Source organism: Myxine glutinosa, chromosome 13, assembly GCF_964187855.1.
Source record: "Myxine glutinosa chromosome 13, kmMyxGlut1.1, whole genome shotgun sequence".
NCBI lineage: Eukaryota > Metazoa > Chordata > Myxini > Myxiniformes > Myxinidae > Myxine > Myxine glutinosa.
The window spans coordinates 10,072,214-10,088,653 of NC_136273.1; the positions used below are offsets into that span (position 1 = coordinate 10,072,214).

The 16,440-nt window shown below is 44.2% G+C and overlaps 1 protein-coding gene across 1 annotated transcript in view; it reads left to right on the forward strand.

The window, feature by feature from the left end:
* LOC137438301 (von Willebrand factor A domain-containing protein 7-like) overlaps positions 1-11,301 on the forward strand; it is a 114,522-nt gene extending 103,221 nt beyond the window's left edge. The window contains exons 18-19 of the mRNA XM_078767755.1: positions 10,548-10,648; positions 10,943-11,301. Coding sequence (XP_078623881.1) covers positions 10,548-10,648; positions 10,943-10,955 — 114 coding nt within the window. The 3' untranslated portion in view covers positions 10,956-11,301. The remainder of the gene's footprint in view (positions 1-10,547; positions 10,649-10,942) is intronic.
* Positions 11,302-16,440: the final 5,139 nt, after the last annotated feature.

Here is a 16,440-nt window from a genome sequence, read left to right on the forward strand (position 1 = left end):
AACGAATGAAACAGATTTGCTCAAATTCTGACTATTTTTAACTCGATCGTATTTCACTCAAAGTTATGAGCGACTGAAGAAGAGGATGTCCATCCAAGACGGCATCACTATAACGCGATCTCCCGCAATCATTTCAACCTCAAATGAAATTCAAATTGCAGATTTGTCAATCGGGGAGGCATATTAACAGACGAATGAAACAGATTTGCTCAAATTCTGATTTTTAAAAATCGATCGCATTTCACATAAAGTTTGAGGTACTAAAGAAGAAGAAGATTCGTTTAGCTTCTCAGATAAAATAAATAATTCTGTCTGCAATTTCAGGTAAATTACCTTCGCAAAAGCGGAAGGTTATGTTTTGATCGCTGTGTATTTATTACCTTCGCAAAAGCGGAAGGTTATGTTTTGATCGCTGTGTATTTATTTGTATGTCTGTGTGTGTGTATGTTAATCGCATAACTCAAAAAGTATTCAACCGAATTGCATGAAATTTGGTGGGATGATTGGTTATTATACGGGACACATTTGATTAGATTTTGGGAAACAGATTTGCTCAAATTCTGACTATTTTTAACTCGATCGTATTTCACTCAAAGTTATGAGCGACTGAAGAAGAAGATGTCCATCCAGGACGTCATCACTATAACGCGATCTCCCGCGATCATTTCAACCTCAAAAAAAATTATAATTGCAGATTTGACAATAGATGAGGCATATTAACAAACGAATGAAACAGATTTGCTCAAATTCTGACTATTTTTAACTCGATCGTATTTCACTCAAAGTTATGCGCGACTGAAGAAGAAGATGTCCATCCAGGACGTCATCACTATAACGCAATCTCCCGCGATCATTTCAACCTCAAAAAAAATTATAATTGCAGATTTGTCAAGAGATGAGGCATATTAACAAACGAATGAAACAGATTTGCTCAAATTCTGACTATTTTTAACTCGATCGTATTTCACTCAAAGTTATGAGCGACTGAAGAAGAGGATGTCCATCCAAGACGTCATCACTATAACGCGATCTCCCGCAATCATTTCAACCTCAAATGAAATTCAAATTGCAGATTTGTCAATCGGGGAGGCATATTAACAGACGAATGAAACAGATTTGCTCAAATTCTGATTTTTAAAAATCGATCGCATTTCACATAAAGTTTGAGGTACTAAAGAAGAAGAAGATTCGTTTAGCTTCTCAGATAAAATAAATAATTCTGTCTGCAATTTCAGGTTAATTACCTTCGCAAAAGCGGAAGGTTATGTTTTGATCGCTGTGTATTTATTACCTTCGCAAAAGCGGAAGGTTATGTTTTGATCGCTGTGTATTTATTTGTATGTCTGTGTGTGTGTGTGTATGTTATTCGCATAACTCAAAAAGTATTCAACCGATTCGCATGAAATTTGGTGGGATGATAGGTTATTATCCGGGAACCATTTGATTAGATTTTGGGATCGATCGGGTCAAAGGTCAAGGTCAAGGTCATGAAAAGGTCAAAATCGTCTTTTTACCATAGCGCGGTCAATTTGTGTCCAATTTGTATGAAACTAATGCCAAAATGTTCAGAATTCAATGCCCAATCTTGTGATATGCGACATGACACTCTGACGTCATAACCCTTGTTAGCGGTTGGGGGCCAAAGGTCAGGGGGGTCACACCCTTGCAAAATGTGCGGTTTTTTTAAAATCATAACGCGGTCAATTCGGATCCAAATTGGATGAAAGTAGATGTGTCATTCTTATGTGTCATGATGTTTTCGACTGTTGGTGCAATTTGAAGAGATGAAAAACAGAACATATATATATATATATGCATATTTTACAGTTGTAAGGATGCATGTAATAAACTTGGATTAGCAGCCGTAAACATGGTTCTTTCCGTGCAAATCAACGGGACTATGGCACAGTGACCACGAATCAGCGCCGAGGCGACCATCGGGTTCCCACCTACTATAAATAGTTTATTTATAGACAGACGGACAAGTGGGCGGGTCGATACAGAGCTACTGTGGACTATGGTACCAGGAGAGGCGTATTTCACAACTAATGCTTGGTTTTATCAATAGTACATGAACTTTAATCGCGTGTTTTGCAACTGTCGTGTCATGTCCTTTAGGTAATCTAGAATATACTGTGGGTGAGTTGACACCAGATAATTTGAAAGCTGATTTTATTATAGGCTACCTCTAACACGAAAACGTATATTTTGTTCTAAGCTATGATTACAACAGCAACTAGCTGATGTCATACGTTCTAAATATAGCAGATACAGCTACAATAGTATATTCTGAAAATAACACAATCCTCTGATATGATACATCTCTATTGTGCAACATGCTGACGTCATACTTTCTAAAAATAGCACAGCAAGCCAATGTAATATTTTTCACTTGCTCAACCAGCTGATGTCGTGATTTCTAGAAAAAAATAGCACAATCTGAATCAGCTGATGTAATTTCTCTGTCCCAACCAGCTGATGTCGTCATTTCTAAAAATAGCACAATCGGATTAATGTGTCATACTTGTCTATTGCACAACCAGATAATGTCATGCTTTCTAACAATAGCACAATCATCGGACATGAAACGTAGTCTATTGCAACATGCTGATGTCACACTTATTTACAAAATGATGACATCATTTAGTGGAATTACAGGGTTGACATTTTATATGGAATATATATTTTGGTGTTCTGGCTTCTATCAAGTCACAAAAATAAAGTATAATAAAATTAAAGTTCTGATCATCGAAGCTAGTAACCAACAAACACAAAATAATGTAAATTTATGTGAATCAACTTTTAATTCATAAAAATATCCATATTACAAAATTACAAATATATTACTGATTTAATGTAAACCTTGTACATCTGTATGTATCTTGAATTGTGCAATGTTCATGCTCTGTCAGCAGATTTTTGGCTACATGCTGACATCATACTATCTAAAAGTAGCAATCTAAAAGTAGCACATCCAGCTGACGTAATATTTTTCTCTTGCTCAACGAGCTGATGTCGTAATTTTTAAAAATAGCACAATCAGCTGATGTAATATTTTTCTCTCTCCCAACCAGCTGATGTCGTCATTTCTAAAAATAGCACAATCACATTAAAATTTCATACATATTGTACTTGTCTATTGCACAACCAGATGATGTCATGCTTTCTAAACAATTATATTTAGAGCACAATCATCGGACATGCAACTTATCTATTGCAACATGCTGATGTCACACGTATTTACAAAAGGATGACATCATTTGGTGCAATTACGTATCTCAATTGTGCAATGTGCATGCTCTGTCAGCAGATTTATTTTGTATAAATAGGTTTACTGAAGTATCATTTTCAATATTGCAGCCAGCTTTGGGTCTGTACATTCAACCGGAACTTGAAGAACAATATGCCTCGATCCAGATCAAGAAGCCATGAGCAAAAACGAAAAGACCAGAGGGAAAATATGCGGGCTCGGCGTGAACAGGAATCAACAGTGGAAACTGCTCGACGTCGCGCATCACTCAGGGAATCGGCCCAGAGACACAGAGAACGAGAGTCTTTCGAAGAAACTGAACGACGTCAAGCAGATAACACGGAATCAACACAGATACACAGAGAAGGCGAGTCTTTAGAAGATACTGAACGACGTCGTGCAGCTAACAAGGAATCGACCCAGAGAGACAGAGAAGGGGAGTCTTTGGAAGATACTGAACGACGCCGTGCAGCTGACAAGGAATCGACCCAGAGAGACAGAGAAGGGGAGTCTTTGGAAGATACTGAACGACGTCGCGCCACACTACGAGAAAGGGCGCATAGTCGACGAGAAGAGGAAATCCCAGAACAGACAGACAGACGCAGGATTTCAATGAGGGAGCAAATGCAAAAAAACATTGCAGCCGAGACGCAAGAACAGACGGATACTCGCAGGACTTCGATGAGAATACGAATGCAGAAAACCATTCAAGTCGAGACGCCTGAACAGACAGATACACGCAGGGCTTCAAATAGAGACTCCACCACACGATCTCGCAAAATGGAGGCTTCTGCTATACCTACTGTTGTACAGTGTGCCGCAAACTTCAGAGCCAAGATCCAAGAGGGCCCCATTTATATATGCTGCTCCTGCCATCGCCTCATGTACAGGAGATCTGTTGTCCAAATGAACAATGAAAAGTACAACAGTGCACTGATAAAACAGATCATGGAACATGGTGGTGCCTTGGAAACCAATGGAAAGTTGTGGCTCTGTACAACGTGCCACAGAACACTGAAGCGAGGAGAAATCCCGACTCAGTCGTGGGCCAACGGGTTAGCACTTGACGATGTCCCGCCTGAGATGAGTGACCTCCGGCCACTGGAAGTACGACTCATCAGCCAAAGGATTCCCTTCATGAAGGTTGTATCCTTGCCGAAAGGTGGCCAGAAATGCATTCACGGCAGTGCGGTGAATGTGCCATCAAAACTTGACACAGTGACAACACTTCTTACACGATTGCCGCAGGACGCAGAAGTTGTTCCACTGAAACTCAAACGCAAGCTCGCGTACAAAGGCCACTACATGCACGAATATGTACGTCCTAAGAAGATCATGGCGGCTCTAAAGTGGCTTCAGCTCAACAATCCACTGTACAAGGACATCACACTTTGTATGGATTGGGAGGCAATATGGGAACAGGATGAATCAGATCTGTGGGAAGCCATGACTCTCAATGAAGGAGCACCCCGGGAAGCCAACGTACAATCACCGATGTCATCATCACTGGTAATTCAAAATAATTATCAGGGTCTACAACACCTAGCAAGATCGCGACATCTTGATGTCGTCAACGTACCGGCGGATGGGAACTGCTTCTTTCATGCCGTCTCTGTATCCCTTCAAGCATCAGGCATTCAGTCAACAAGTGCATCTGATTTGAGGGCCCAACTAGTACACTTCCTTGAAGACTCCACCTCGTCTCGTACCTATGCTGGTTTCGTTCCCAGGAATTCTCAAGGACTAACTCCAAGTCAACAAGAATCTCCAAACCGCAGGATGACCAGATATGTTACAGCACTTCGCGGTGGAGAATGGGCCGATAACATCGCAGTGCAGGCTATTGCTCAAATGCTCAACATCAACATCCGGGTGCTCAACACCATCACCCCAGACTGGATGCACGACATTCACCCGACAGGCACACGAAGGGACAACACCATCACATTGGGTCTCATTGGAGAACAACACTACGTAGCTCTTGAAAACTCCACCAACCACCAGGAAACACCAAGCAACAGCCCCAGGAGCACACACGAAGAGCAACAAGATGACGTCGCATCGGAACCGGACGACAGACTGCGAGGGATTCCCTACGATACTCTCCTCCAAGAAGAAGGAAATGCAGACAAAACTTACTCCGTGGCTCCAGCAGAAAATCTAAAACCCTGTGCCTTTCTGCTTGATGAGTTATTCGAAGAACTCGCCAATCCGTCAAAGTATCCACATGGCAGTGGTGGACTTTCCGCGAAAAGACCCAAGAGCATCACTCCAAGGAAGTACTTCAATCAAAGACTACTGGATGCCGATGGACGCTTTGCCAAGGACATCGATTATTTGCTTGCTGCACAGTACACAGTGGAATCCAAGCAAATACTGGATGATCTGCAAATATCGATGAGACAAACACACGGAATGAGCTTCCAGAACCGCCCAATCAACGCCGGTTTGTTGAAGTCATCTGACAATGTACAAGCAATGATCCGCACAGACACAGCATTCAGGTTTCTGAAAAACGTACGTGGATCACCTGCATACTGGAAAACGACGCTACTGGATTTGCTAGGCATGGTGCGGCAACTCGGCACTCCCACTTGGTTCCTGACACTCTCAGCAGCGGACATGCAATGGCCTGAGGTCATCCAGAGCATAGCCAGGCAGTACGGGACCAAACTCAGTGATGACGATGTGAAGAACATGAGCTGGGAGGACAAATGCAAATGGCTCAGAAACAACCCAGTCACAGCGGCCAGACAATTTCAACACAGACTCGAGACTTTCTTTAAGGAGTTCATAGGCTCAAAGAGCAATCCCATTGGACAGCTTGAGGACTTCATGATCCGCGTGGAATTCCAAGCTCGTGGGTCGCCACATGCGCACACGATCCTGTGGATAAAAGACGCCCCAAAGATCGGAGTCAACACGGATGAAGAAGTCTCTGCGTTTATTGACCGCTACCAATCCTGCTCCCTACCTGAAGATGATGACGATCTACATGAGCTCGTCACGTCTCTCCAAAGCCACACCCACTCGCGCACCTGCAGAAAAGGCCAAAACTGTCGGTTCAGGTTTCCTCATCCACCGAGCCAAACCACACTCATCGCCAAGCCACCAACAGAAGAAGATCCTGTTCTCGCAGCACGCCAGATCAGCGAGAAGCAAGAGGTTCTTCTGAAAGTGAAACGGGAATTAGAAAGTCCTGAGTGTCCTCGGGACATCACACTTCCGGATTTGCTGCAGAGAGCCGAGGTTGATCAGCTCCAATATGAAGAAGCGGTGAAAGTGGCCAAGACAGGAAAACAGATCATTCTGAAGCGTCAACCACGTGAGGCATGGGTCAACCAATACAATCCGGACATCCTCCATACATGGAGAGCAAACATGGATCTCCAGTTCATCCTTGATCCGTATTCCTGCATCATGTACGTGACGAGCTATATGCTGAAAAGTGAGAGAGCTATGGGAGAACTACTCAGAGCAGTCGTAGACGAATGTCGAGGGGAAGAGATCAAGTCAAGACTTCGAAAAGTGGGTTCAGCTTTCCTGCACAACCGAGAGGTCAGCGCTCAGGAAGCTGCATACAGACTTCTTTCTCTGCCACTGAAGAAAGCCAGTCGAACAGTCGTTTTCGTCAACACTTCCCCAAAGGAGAAACGAGTGGCAATGCTTAAACCGCGGGCTCAACTGATGGACATGGACGATGACTCAGAAAGCATCTACTGCACATCTCTTCTCGACAGGTATTCAGCTCGGCCACAAACTCTGGAGGACATGTCGCTGGCTGAGTTTGCAGCAAATTATACCACTACGACCGCTGGTAATGCTGCAGAGGGACATGACCATCAACCACAAGTCTTGTCTGATGATGAAGCTGAAGAGGACGATGAACCACGAGGTGCAGCTACCACGAAAATCCAATTAACAAACGGATTGGGACAGATGCACAGACGAAGAAAACCCTGCATCATCAGATTCCACCAAGAAAAAGCCGAGGGAGAAGCCAAGTACCGCAACCTCCTCATGCTATACCAACCTTGGCGGAATGAGGAAACCGACATCAAGGGAAATTGCGCGTCATTCCTGGAGAAGTATCAACAAGTCCAGGCTCTTGTCCGAAACAACGAGCAGAAATTCACCCACAATGCCGGGGAAATTGACCAAGCACTGCAGGACCTTCACGAGTTGGGTCCCCCTGAACACGCTTGGGACGCCATGGCACCGAATGCACTACACGAAGAAGCACAACAGGAAGAGGAGGGCGCAGTGAATGACAGATTTTTGGAGCAACCAGACATGGCAGAGAATATCGATTTGGGCCCTGAAGCACGCTCCAACAACTCGGAATTTCATGCTCGTTTCAATGCAGAACTTGGGAAGACACTCATGACACCTCAACAATACAGAGAAATGATGAGAACCTTGAATGTCCAACAAATGGAAGTCATCAAGGTGCACCGCAAGTGGTGCAAGGACATGATACGCGCTCTGAAGTCTGATGGACCAGTTCCCGTCTACAGGTTATTTCTCAGTGGACCGGGAGGTGTCGGGAAGAGCCACTTGATCAAACTGGTGCACCACGAGACAATGAGATTACTGAAACCCTTGTCGGGGTACTTTGAGCCTGACGAGCTGCCCGTTATCCTCACTGCTTTCACAGGAACGGCTGCATTCGGCATCGAGGGAATGACACTGCACTCTGCCTTCAGCTTTGCTTGTGGACCACGCAGCAAGAGAGAATACATGCCTGCGAGTAGCGAGAAACTCAACTCCCTCAGATCGCGCCTCGGGAAGCTCAAATTGCTCATAATAGACGAGGTGTCCATGGTTGGAGCAGATCTGCTCTATCACATCCACCGGCGACTACAGGACATCACAGGGCAATCAGATCCCGACTCCCGTTTTGGAAACGTCAGCATCCTTGCCGTCGGGGACCTTTTTCAGCTGCAACCAGTGGGTCAGAATCATGTCTTTGGTCTTCCTTCTGATTGCTACGCCAGGTTACATGGATCCCTTTAGGAAGAAAACTTCTCTGTCATCGAGTTGACTGAGAGCATGAGGCAGAAGGATGACAAGCAATTTGCTGACCTGCTCATGAGGGCCAGAAAAGCTACCTGCACAGAGGACGACATCAAGCTACTGAAGACTCGAGTCGTCACTTCATCTGACAACACCTACCCTGCTGATGCCCTACACGTCTTTAAGACCAACAAAGAAGTCGACAACCATAACTTGTCACACATCAAGAAATCACAATCACACATCCATGAGATCAAGGCCATTGACAAGCGTAAGGATGTCCACACAGGCCAGCTTACCGTGGTGATGCCATCTAAAGCATCCGACACTGGAGGACTGTGAGAAGTTGTCGTGGTCACAATGGGGGCACGGGTCATGGTCACTGTCAACATCAACGTGTCCGACGGCCTGGCCAACGGTGTTTGTGGAACTGTCGTTGGGATTGAGACCACAGGAAATCAGGTGATCGTCATCCTTGTCAAGTTTGACAGTCCTCGAGTCGGAAAAGATGCCATCGCCCAGAGTCAATACAAGCAACAGTATCCTGACGCAGTTCCGATTATGAGGCAGGACGTCCAGTTCTTCACAGGAAGAGGACGACAATCCGTGGAGGCCAGACGAACACAGTTTCCACTCACACTTGCCTGGGCCTGTACCATCCACAAAGTCCAAGGAAAAACGCTGGAGCAAGTTGTAGTTGCCATGGAAGGGAGAGGGAAATTTATGCCAGGACAGGCATACGTCGCCATGAGCCGTGTACGATCTTTGCAAGGACTGTTCTTTCTCGGGTTCGATGCAAGTCACATCCGCATCAACCCAGTCGTTCAACAAGAAATGGATCGTCTGAACAACGCTGCAAAAAAGAATCACCCCTTGCCGCATTACCAAGCTGATAACAGATGCGTCAAAATCAGTTTTCTGAACGTCCGATCTTATCTCGAGCACTTTGATGACATGAGGAACGATCCAGCTATCAGAAAGATGGATGTGCTCTGTTTTGCTGAGACATTTTTGCATGACGGCCAACGACTAGGACCGGAACAAATGCTCAAGCAGGACGTTCAATGCTTTCGAGCTGAGAGGCCCCTCGACCACGGGATTCACAGAGGAGGCATTATGATTCAGGCTCCACAGGAGATGACTCCAGCGAGTTTGGACACACCATCCACAGCACTGGAGTACACAGGAATCGCCCTCCACGCCCACCGAAGGACAATCAACATCGTGACCGTGTACAGGCCTCCATCACAGGGTCCTAGGATATTCAAAGACCGTCTTCAACAACTGATGACCACACTGAACACAGAAAACCTGACGGTCCTCCTCGGAGATTTCAATTTTGACTTGCTGGACACCCCTGACCATGACATCCTCCAGCTGATGGCTCACCACGGGTTTCGCCAGTGTGTGACCGGACCAACGACTGACCAAGGATCGCTACTGGACCACGTCTACGTCAACCAGCCAGTCACTGTACATGTGGATGTCGTGGACACATATTATTCAGACCACGATATCATTTGCGTCTCTCTGCAAATGTGACTTTTCACCTATGATGAGATGTATTCCTACTTTTAGTTCTTTTATATTATACACAATTATCACTAGTTCATGTATGACTGCATACAGTTAGGTCAATTGGAATACTACGTTCTATTTTAGGCTGATGTATTGTTAGTAACATATAGTTCATGTATTGTTTTTCAATAGGAGTATGCATGTTTACATTATGCTGTAACTTTTCTCCAATTGTTCTCAATTGCAAAACAAGAATTTCAAAAGTAATACAAATTAAAGGTATTAATTCTCATTCATTTTTTTATGGATGTTACACAATTTAATGGTAATGTTCAGGGAACTTGTTTCACGAACGTCCGGCTTTGGACATGTATAGTTATGTACTTGTCAGAAAAATATAATAAAATACATATCAACAGAACAACCATTTCTCTGTCTCATATTTTTGCAGCACTTCGCAGCACATAGAGTCCAAATGTTATCAAGTACCACCACATGGATGTGATTACAATATCAAACTTTTGGCGGGATAGAATGGTTTAATTTGAAACAAATCTTCCCGCATGACAACGTAGGTGTGGCTTTGCTACACAGATCTTGTAGTCTTTTATTTTGGCAACAAAAGTAGCTGCGGCGAAGGTATGCGCTCTACCGAGTGCCCGTTCTAGTTGTATATGTGTATTATCATTTATTGCTATGATTTGTTGTTTTTCATGCCATAAATAATTTACATATGTTTGTACTCCCAAATGTCGTACCACAGAATTCAATCCTTCAACTGAAGAATATTATTATCGGTTGCGCAGTCGTGGTTGGTGTTCATGTTCTCATGCACATCGGACCTGTGTACTGCATCATCAAAAAGTGAATACCATCACGTGTGACCACCACATGTCAATGCTCATAACACGCGACTCTAAAATAATTGCAATGCCCAATTACAAGTCTGCAGTCATCACATCATTTCTCCCACAATACATTGCGGTCTTTTCCTCATCACCTCTTCACACCGCTTTCTCAAACATGTAATATTTGACCATTTTTGCTATTTGAAACAAATTAGCTGTTTATTTAATTTTCTTCTGTCCCAACGTTTGCTGCCCTTTGTCACAATTTTCATGTTGACTTTTTAACCATTCAAGTCTTCTGCTTTATCAGGTGTATCACCTAGACCTAGAGACTTGACCTGTTCTTGGAACCACCTGGAGCGTTTGCCTTTCTCGACGTGAGGATGGATATTGAGGACACAAAGCTCATTAAATAACTCAATTAATTAAATTTAAGATTACTGTATTTGGGAAATGATTCCCAAATTCCCATTTGGGAAATTTGGGAAAATTTGGGAAATTCCCATTTGGGAAATGTACTTTGGGAAATGATAATGCCAGGAAAATGTTGGACAAAACAATGATTCCTTTTTGTATATGTTTGCTTGATATGTATGATAATTACAACTCCACCAACCCTCGTCCCCATGAATGGAAAAAATATATATAATAAAATAATTCTCAACCCTGTATTTGTGAAATCGTCATCATCTTTTGAAGAAATTACTTTATTGACCAAAAAGAACAAAAACTTGCACACACTTTTTGCCATTGATATCTAAATGCTGAATGTCAACCAAGCCACGGGTGCGGGCAAGGTAGCTTGCATCGGTGCCAATCCCATGCATGGATAGAGAGGGAAGGTTAGCAACAGGAAAGGTATCGGGCTGTAAAACAATCCGCCGAATCCAAAGGATTGTTGATGTGAACGGGAATGGCACCCATGCTCGGGCGCACCCTGCAAGCGACGCACAGGTACCCACCAAAACCCTGTGAGAAATGAGTGTGGGCTACCATGCAGCGGACGAAGATGGCCAAAGAAGAAAATTCGAAGGAAAGATGAAAAGATGACCAAACTTAAAAGAGCAAATCTGAATGTTTGGTTGCTTGACAGGAAGAAGTAGTGATGAAGTAACCAAACTGATGGTAAGAAAAGTACAAATTATGTCTTCAGAAAGAATAGTGGAAGGGAAACAAAGCAAGAAAGTGCTAGTGGATATAAACTTTCTTGCCCATGGACAGGATAGGAGAATAAATGGTGTTGGAGTAGCAAGTGTTGTGTGAAGAAATTAATGACAAGGTGCTGGCAGTGGATATAATTAGTGGCAGAACCATTAAAGCTAGAAATTGGGGGTGAATTGTGGAACAGTCAGTTGTTATGCACCACAGGAGAAAGAAGAATTTTGTGAACTGATGGTTAACGTAAACAATACCAGGTGACAGATTAGTGGTGGCAGGTCAGGGGTCAAGATAACTTTTTTTTTGGTGGTCTGCGAGGCTACCTGAACAAATTTTTGGTGGCCCGCCAGAATTTTTGGTGGCCCGCCAGAATTTTTGGTGGCCCCCCAGTATTTTTTGTGCAGTTGGATCTCTGCGCTGCATCAGATAGGATGGCTAGATGCAACTCTTTGCAAGTAACGCACTGCTTATTGAGTGTACAGTGAGTGATCAGCCGTATGCGTCTGAACTCACCTCCAGCAAGGGTCATGTTCTCGTATCCAATATGATTTGTGGAAAGCTTCTGGAATTCTGCACATGAACCAAGGTAGTGGTCACTGGTGTGTTACAGTGAGGACAATAAGGTTTGTGTTGGTGCTTAGACTTGGTTGTTGAAGAAACTTTACATGATGTCTATGTCTTTGTGCCAGTCATCGTTAACTCTGAGTTGTAAAACACGTGCACGTGATTTTCTCCTTGAAAAACGAAGAATGTTGTTCCTTTCTTTCCGATCTCTGGCCCTCGCATTTGTAGAGGACAGCAGATCCAGGAAAGTGCCATGATCAAACAGTTTGGATAAGACGAGACACCAAAATTTCTTTCATGCTCGATGGTTTATTAAACTTTTAAAAAATGGCCTTTTGGGGTATGTGGATGGTACTGCCAACTGTAGTGTCCATTTCAAGATTCCCTTCGGCATCCTTCAATATGCTTTAAATAAAGGGTAATACATGTTTCACATTGCCGTGTCCCCGGGGTTAAGACCCCTGGGTGACGGCTGATCAAAACGAGCTTTAACTCCGAGGCGTACTTCGAACATTGGCAGAATTATCTTTGGCATGCGTGGGAAAGGCCTGAAGCCTTATCTGATCAGAAACACACGGGGTTAATCCGAACCTACAGAACATAGAAATGAACATGACAAGAAATTGTAAATCAACAAATAATGATTTAATGAAAATAAATGCAAAGACAATAAAAATGTTGAGGTAAAAACTAATAGTAATCGGCTAAGGTGAGGGACCCTCCATGCAGACTCAATTACAGACACATGGAGAAATAAAAGAAAATGAAATGGTTTGGTAATCGGCCAGCACTCAGCTTTGCAGTTCAACTGAGGGCTGGTAGACGTTCGTGGAAGACATATGTGGAGGACCAAACCACCACGCACCGTAAGCGCACAAAAATGGTGCGGAGTCGCACTCCTCAACATCCCAACGTGAGGTACTTCTCGCAATGCCGATGGCCCCGAACCTCTCTTGTTCAGTCTCTTCCCCACAAGTGCATCTCGTGGATTTCTGAATCCCTTCACCCAGGAATCTCAATGCTCGGACCGAGTGAAATGTTGGAGGTTTATTAGGATAAGATTATTCATATATGAGGAGAATGTCAGCACATAAGCCAGTAGCGCTGTTTCAAGAAATAACACGACAAAGCCATCCACCAGACAACTCAGAGAATTTCAACCTACATCTGTCATTATATACTTTCACCGAAGAACAAGGAAACTTAAACATGTCCTTTGTCACACAGACTGTCCCTGCAACACATACTGGTAGCAACATAAAGAATGCCACCACAAAGTTTAGATAAAGGCTGTACAAAAACAGCTTCTCAGATCGAGGCAGTCTGACCTTAGCCTTGAGGGAGAAAATGGGTCTTACTGCCCCCATGAGCCTTCAAAATCCCTCACAACCCCTCCTTTAATAAAGCTTTTATCTTAAATAAGCATGAAAGGAAAGAAGATTTTATTAACCACGTGTCCCCCTAGGGATTTTTCATAGAAGTATTTGTCTACTATCTGTGATGTTATCTTTGTCTTCATGGGGTGCATGAAGATCCTTGTTGAAGGGAACTTCACACTAGCTGTGATAGGGTGGGTCAGGTCCTTAACCATGAAGTTGGCGCGATAAATCCCAGACGGTAGTCAAATACCTGTTATGAGCCCTTTTCTCCCTTATAATCTTGGTAGACCTAGAGAAGAAGAAGAAGAAGAGAGAGCTACTGTAAAACTGTAAAAGTGTGAAACTGTCAAAAAAGGAAAGGGTTTGAGGGATATATAATGGATTAATTCATTGCATTGCAATTTCAAAAGAAAAGGAAAAAGAATGTTTAAAAAGGATTACAGAGGAATGAAATAAAAAATCATCTCAATATATGAATCGATGTAAATGAACCAAAGCCTTTCATGCAAATTAAATGCCAGAAACAATCAGAACACCCATTACTCAAGATGGGGGTTTTAAATCAAATATCAGGTTAATAGCAGGCAATTGCCTTTATTTTCAGTTCAAGCGCCGTGTTAATGAAGCTCTTAGCTGGTACAAAGCGGTGCAGCATATTGAAGTACCGGTTTTACCATCGACGTCATTGTTAAGACAAGGCACACTTCTTGACGTTTTCCCCTCCTTTGGGAAATCAAGGGGGGCAATCTGCTGGCTCGCGCAAGGGGCAATCTTCACGTTCGCTCTTCTGAAACGCGCATTGGGTACTGGGTTTTAGAGTTCAACACTACGCAATCATTCCGCTCACTTGTCGGGCTCTTCAAATTGCTCCAGAACTGTCTCCATCTCCTGCATGGTTTGTTCAGTTAACTCTTGAAAATAGACTATTGGGTCGGCTGGGAATGATTTAGCTAGCTTGGGGGTCAAAGGCGGGGTGGGGATAGGAGGGTGGCGAATCTGGAACTCTCCCACCGCACTCGTACTGGGGTGAATTGAGTATCAGCTCGTGCACAGGAATGTCTCGTTCATCTTCCTCCCGCTCCCAGCCCACCATGGCTTGTTCCCCTGTGCCTGCATCGCAAAGCTTTCTGACACACACCTGGGTCAACACTCTCAAGCATCCTATAACAAGGATGATCATGATTAGGAGTCCCACGGCCACCATTAGCCAATGAACTATTTTTGCTCCCCATGCTCCGAAGATGTTTCTCAACCAGGATCCTATCCCCCATTTCTCCCTGTCCAATCTTTCATTCTTCAGATTGGAACTTATCTCACTCATCTATTCAATCTCCGCCTGTACTCCCTGTGTCGGATCCGATATCCATGCACAGCATCTGCCTTAAACAATTCCGCAATTCCTGCCCCCCCCCCTCTTCCCCCCACTTCTCTGCCAAGAGCAAGTCAAGTGCCACTCTATTCTGCGCATTATCATCGACCTCATCTCGACTACAGCATTCAATAAGGCATGATCTGCCGCCATTGACTTGTTTGCCACTCTTTCTAACACAAAAGCCAGCTTATCTATTTGATAACTACCCATTACTGTGCCTGCTCCAGGGAAGAAAAAGCTTCGTGCCTTCTCCCATCCTGCCCCGTGCAATGTCGTTTGGCCGTCCACATTCCATGAGGCCCTCTTTTGTCTGATCCGTCCGGCCCTCATCACATACCCTTCCTCCTTGAAGTGTATCTGAGGGACGATGTATGCTAAATAGCAAGTTCCTACCAAACCTAGTGGCTGGTAGGGGTAAGCCTTATCCCCACACATGAACATCGTCCCACGGGGTCCAACCATAGAGCCTGCTATGCAAAGTCCATCTCCCCCCAACTTCATACTATATTTTGAAATGGGTCCACCATTCAGTAGTATTACCTCCCAGCCTCGATTTACACTATTCAAGGTCCTCTGACATATTGAATTTCCCATAATGTGGCGCGAATAGTTTTTATATCCCAGGATTTTCAAGCAAACAGGTCCTTCCTCTTGTCTCACCAGATGTAGGGCACTGGGCATTTGCTCCTGTTGCATCTTGGATGGCATTCTTCCCTCTTTTAACACCGGGCAGACTTCTTCCTCAGCCCTTACAGCTATTCCTCTCGTGATCCTAATCCCAAAGCAAGAAGCCCCACTAAGGGCGTTGTCTCCGGGGGAATACCTACTTCTGCCGTTCTTGTTCTTCCAACAAATCTGGGGCAGGTGGAGAGGAATTGCCCTCATGCTAATTCCCTTCATCGATAGTGGGACAAGTGTACATGCCCAGCAATTAGACTTATTGAGAGCAGCGGCTACCTGTCTCGACACCTGCCAGTATGTGTTCCGCTCATGTTCGTGCTCCTCTTGCACTATCCGAACGTGCTTGCCTTTGTTGTACTGTACCTCCATCGTGAGCATACCGTTTATATACAGCCGCTCTTTAACGAGCTTACTGTCGTTGTACCAGCGCTCCTGTATGAGCTCACCGCCCACATACAGCCCCTTTTTATGAAGCTCCCTGCTCTGATGGGCTAGAGGAGCCAGCACCATCACCCACTGGAGGCTGAGGAGTAATTTCTGCATTCTCGTATTTCTGCGATCGGAATATCTTACAATGTGTCGCGTGTATCCACGATGGTTTACCTTCAACCTTGAGCGCTGTATGCGATACAAGTAGTACTTGATGCGGTCCAA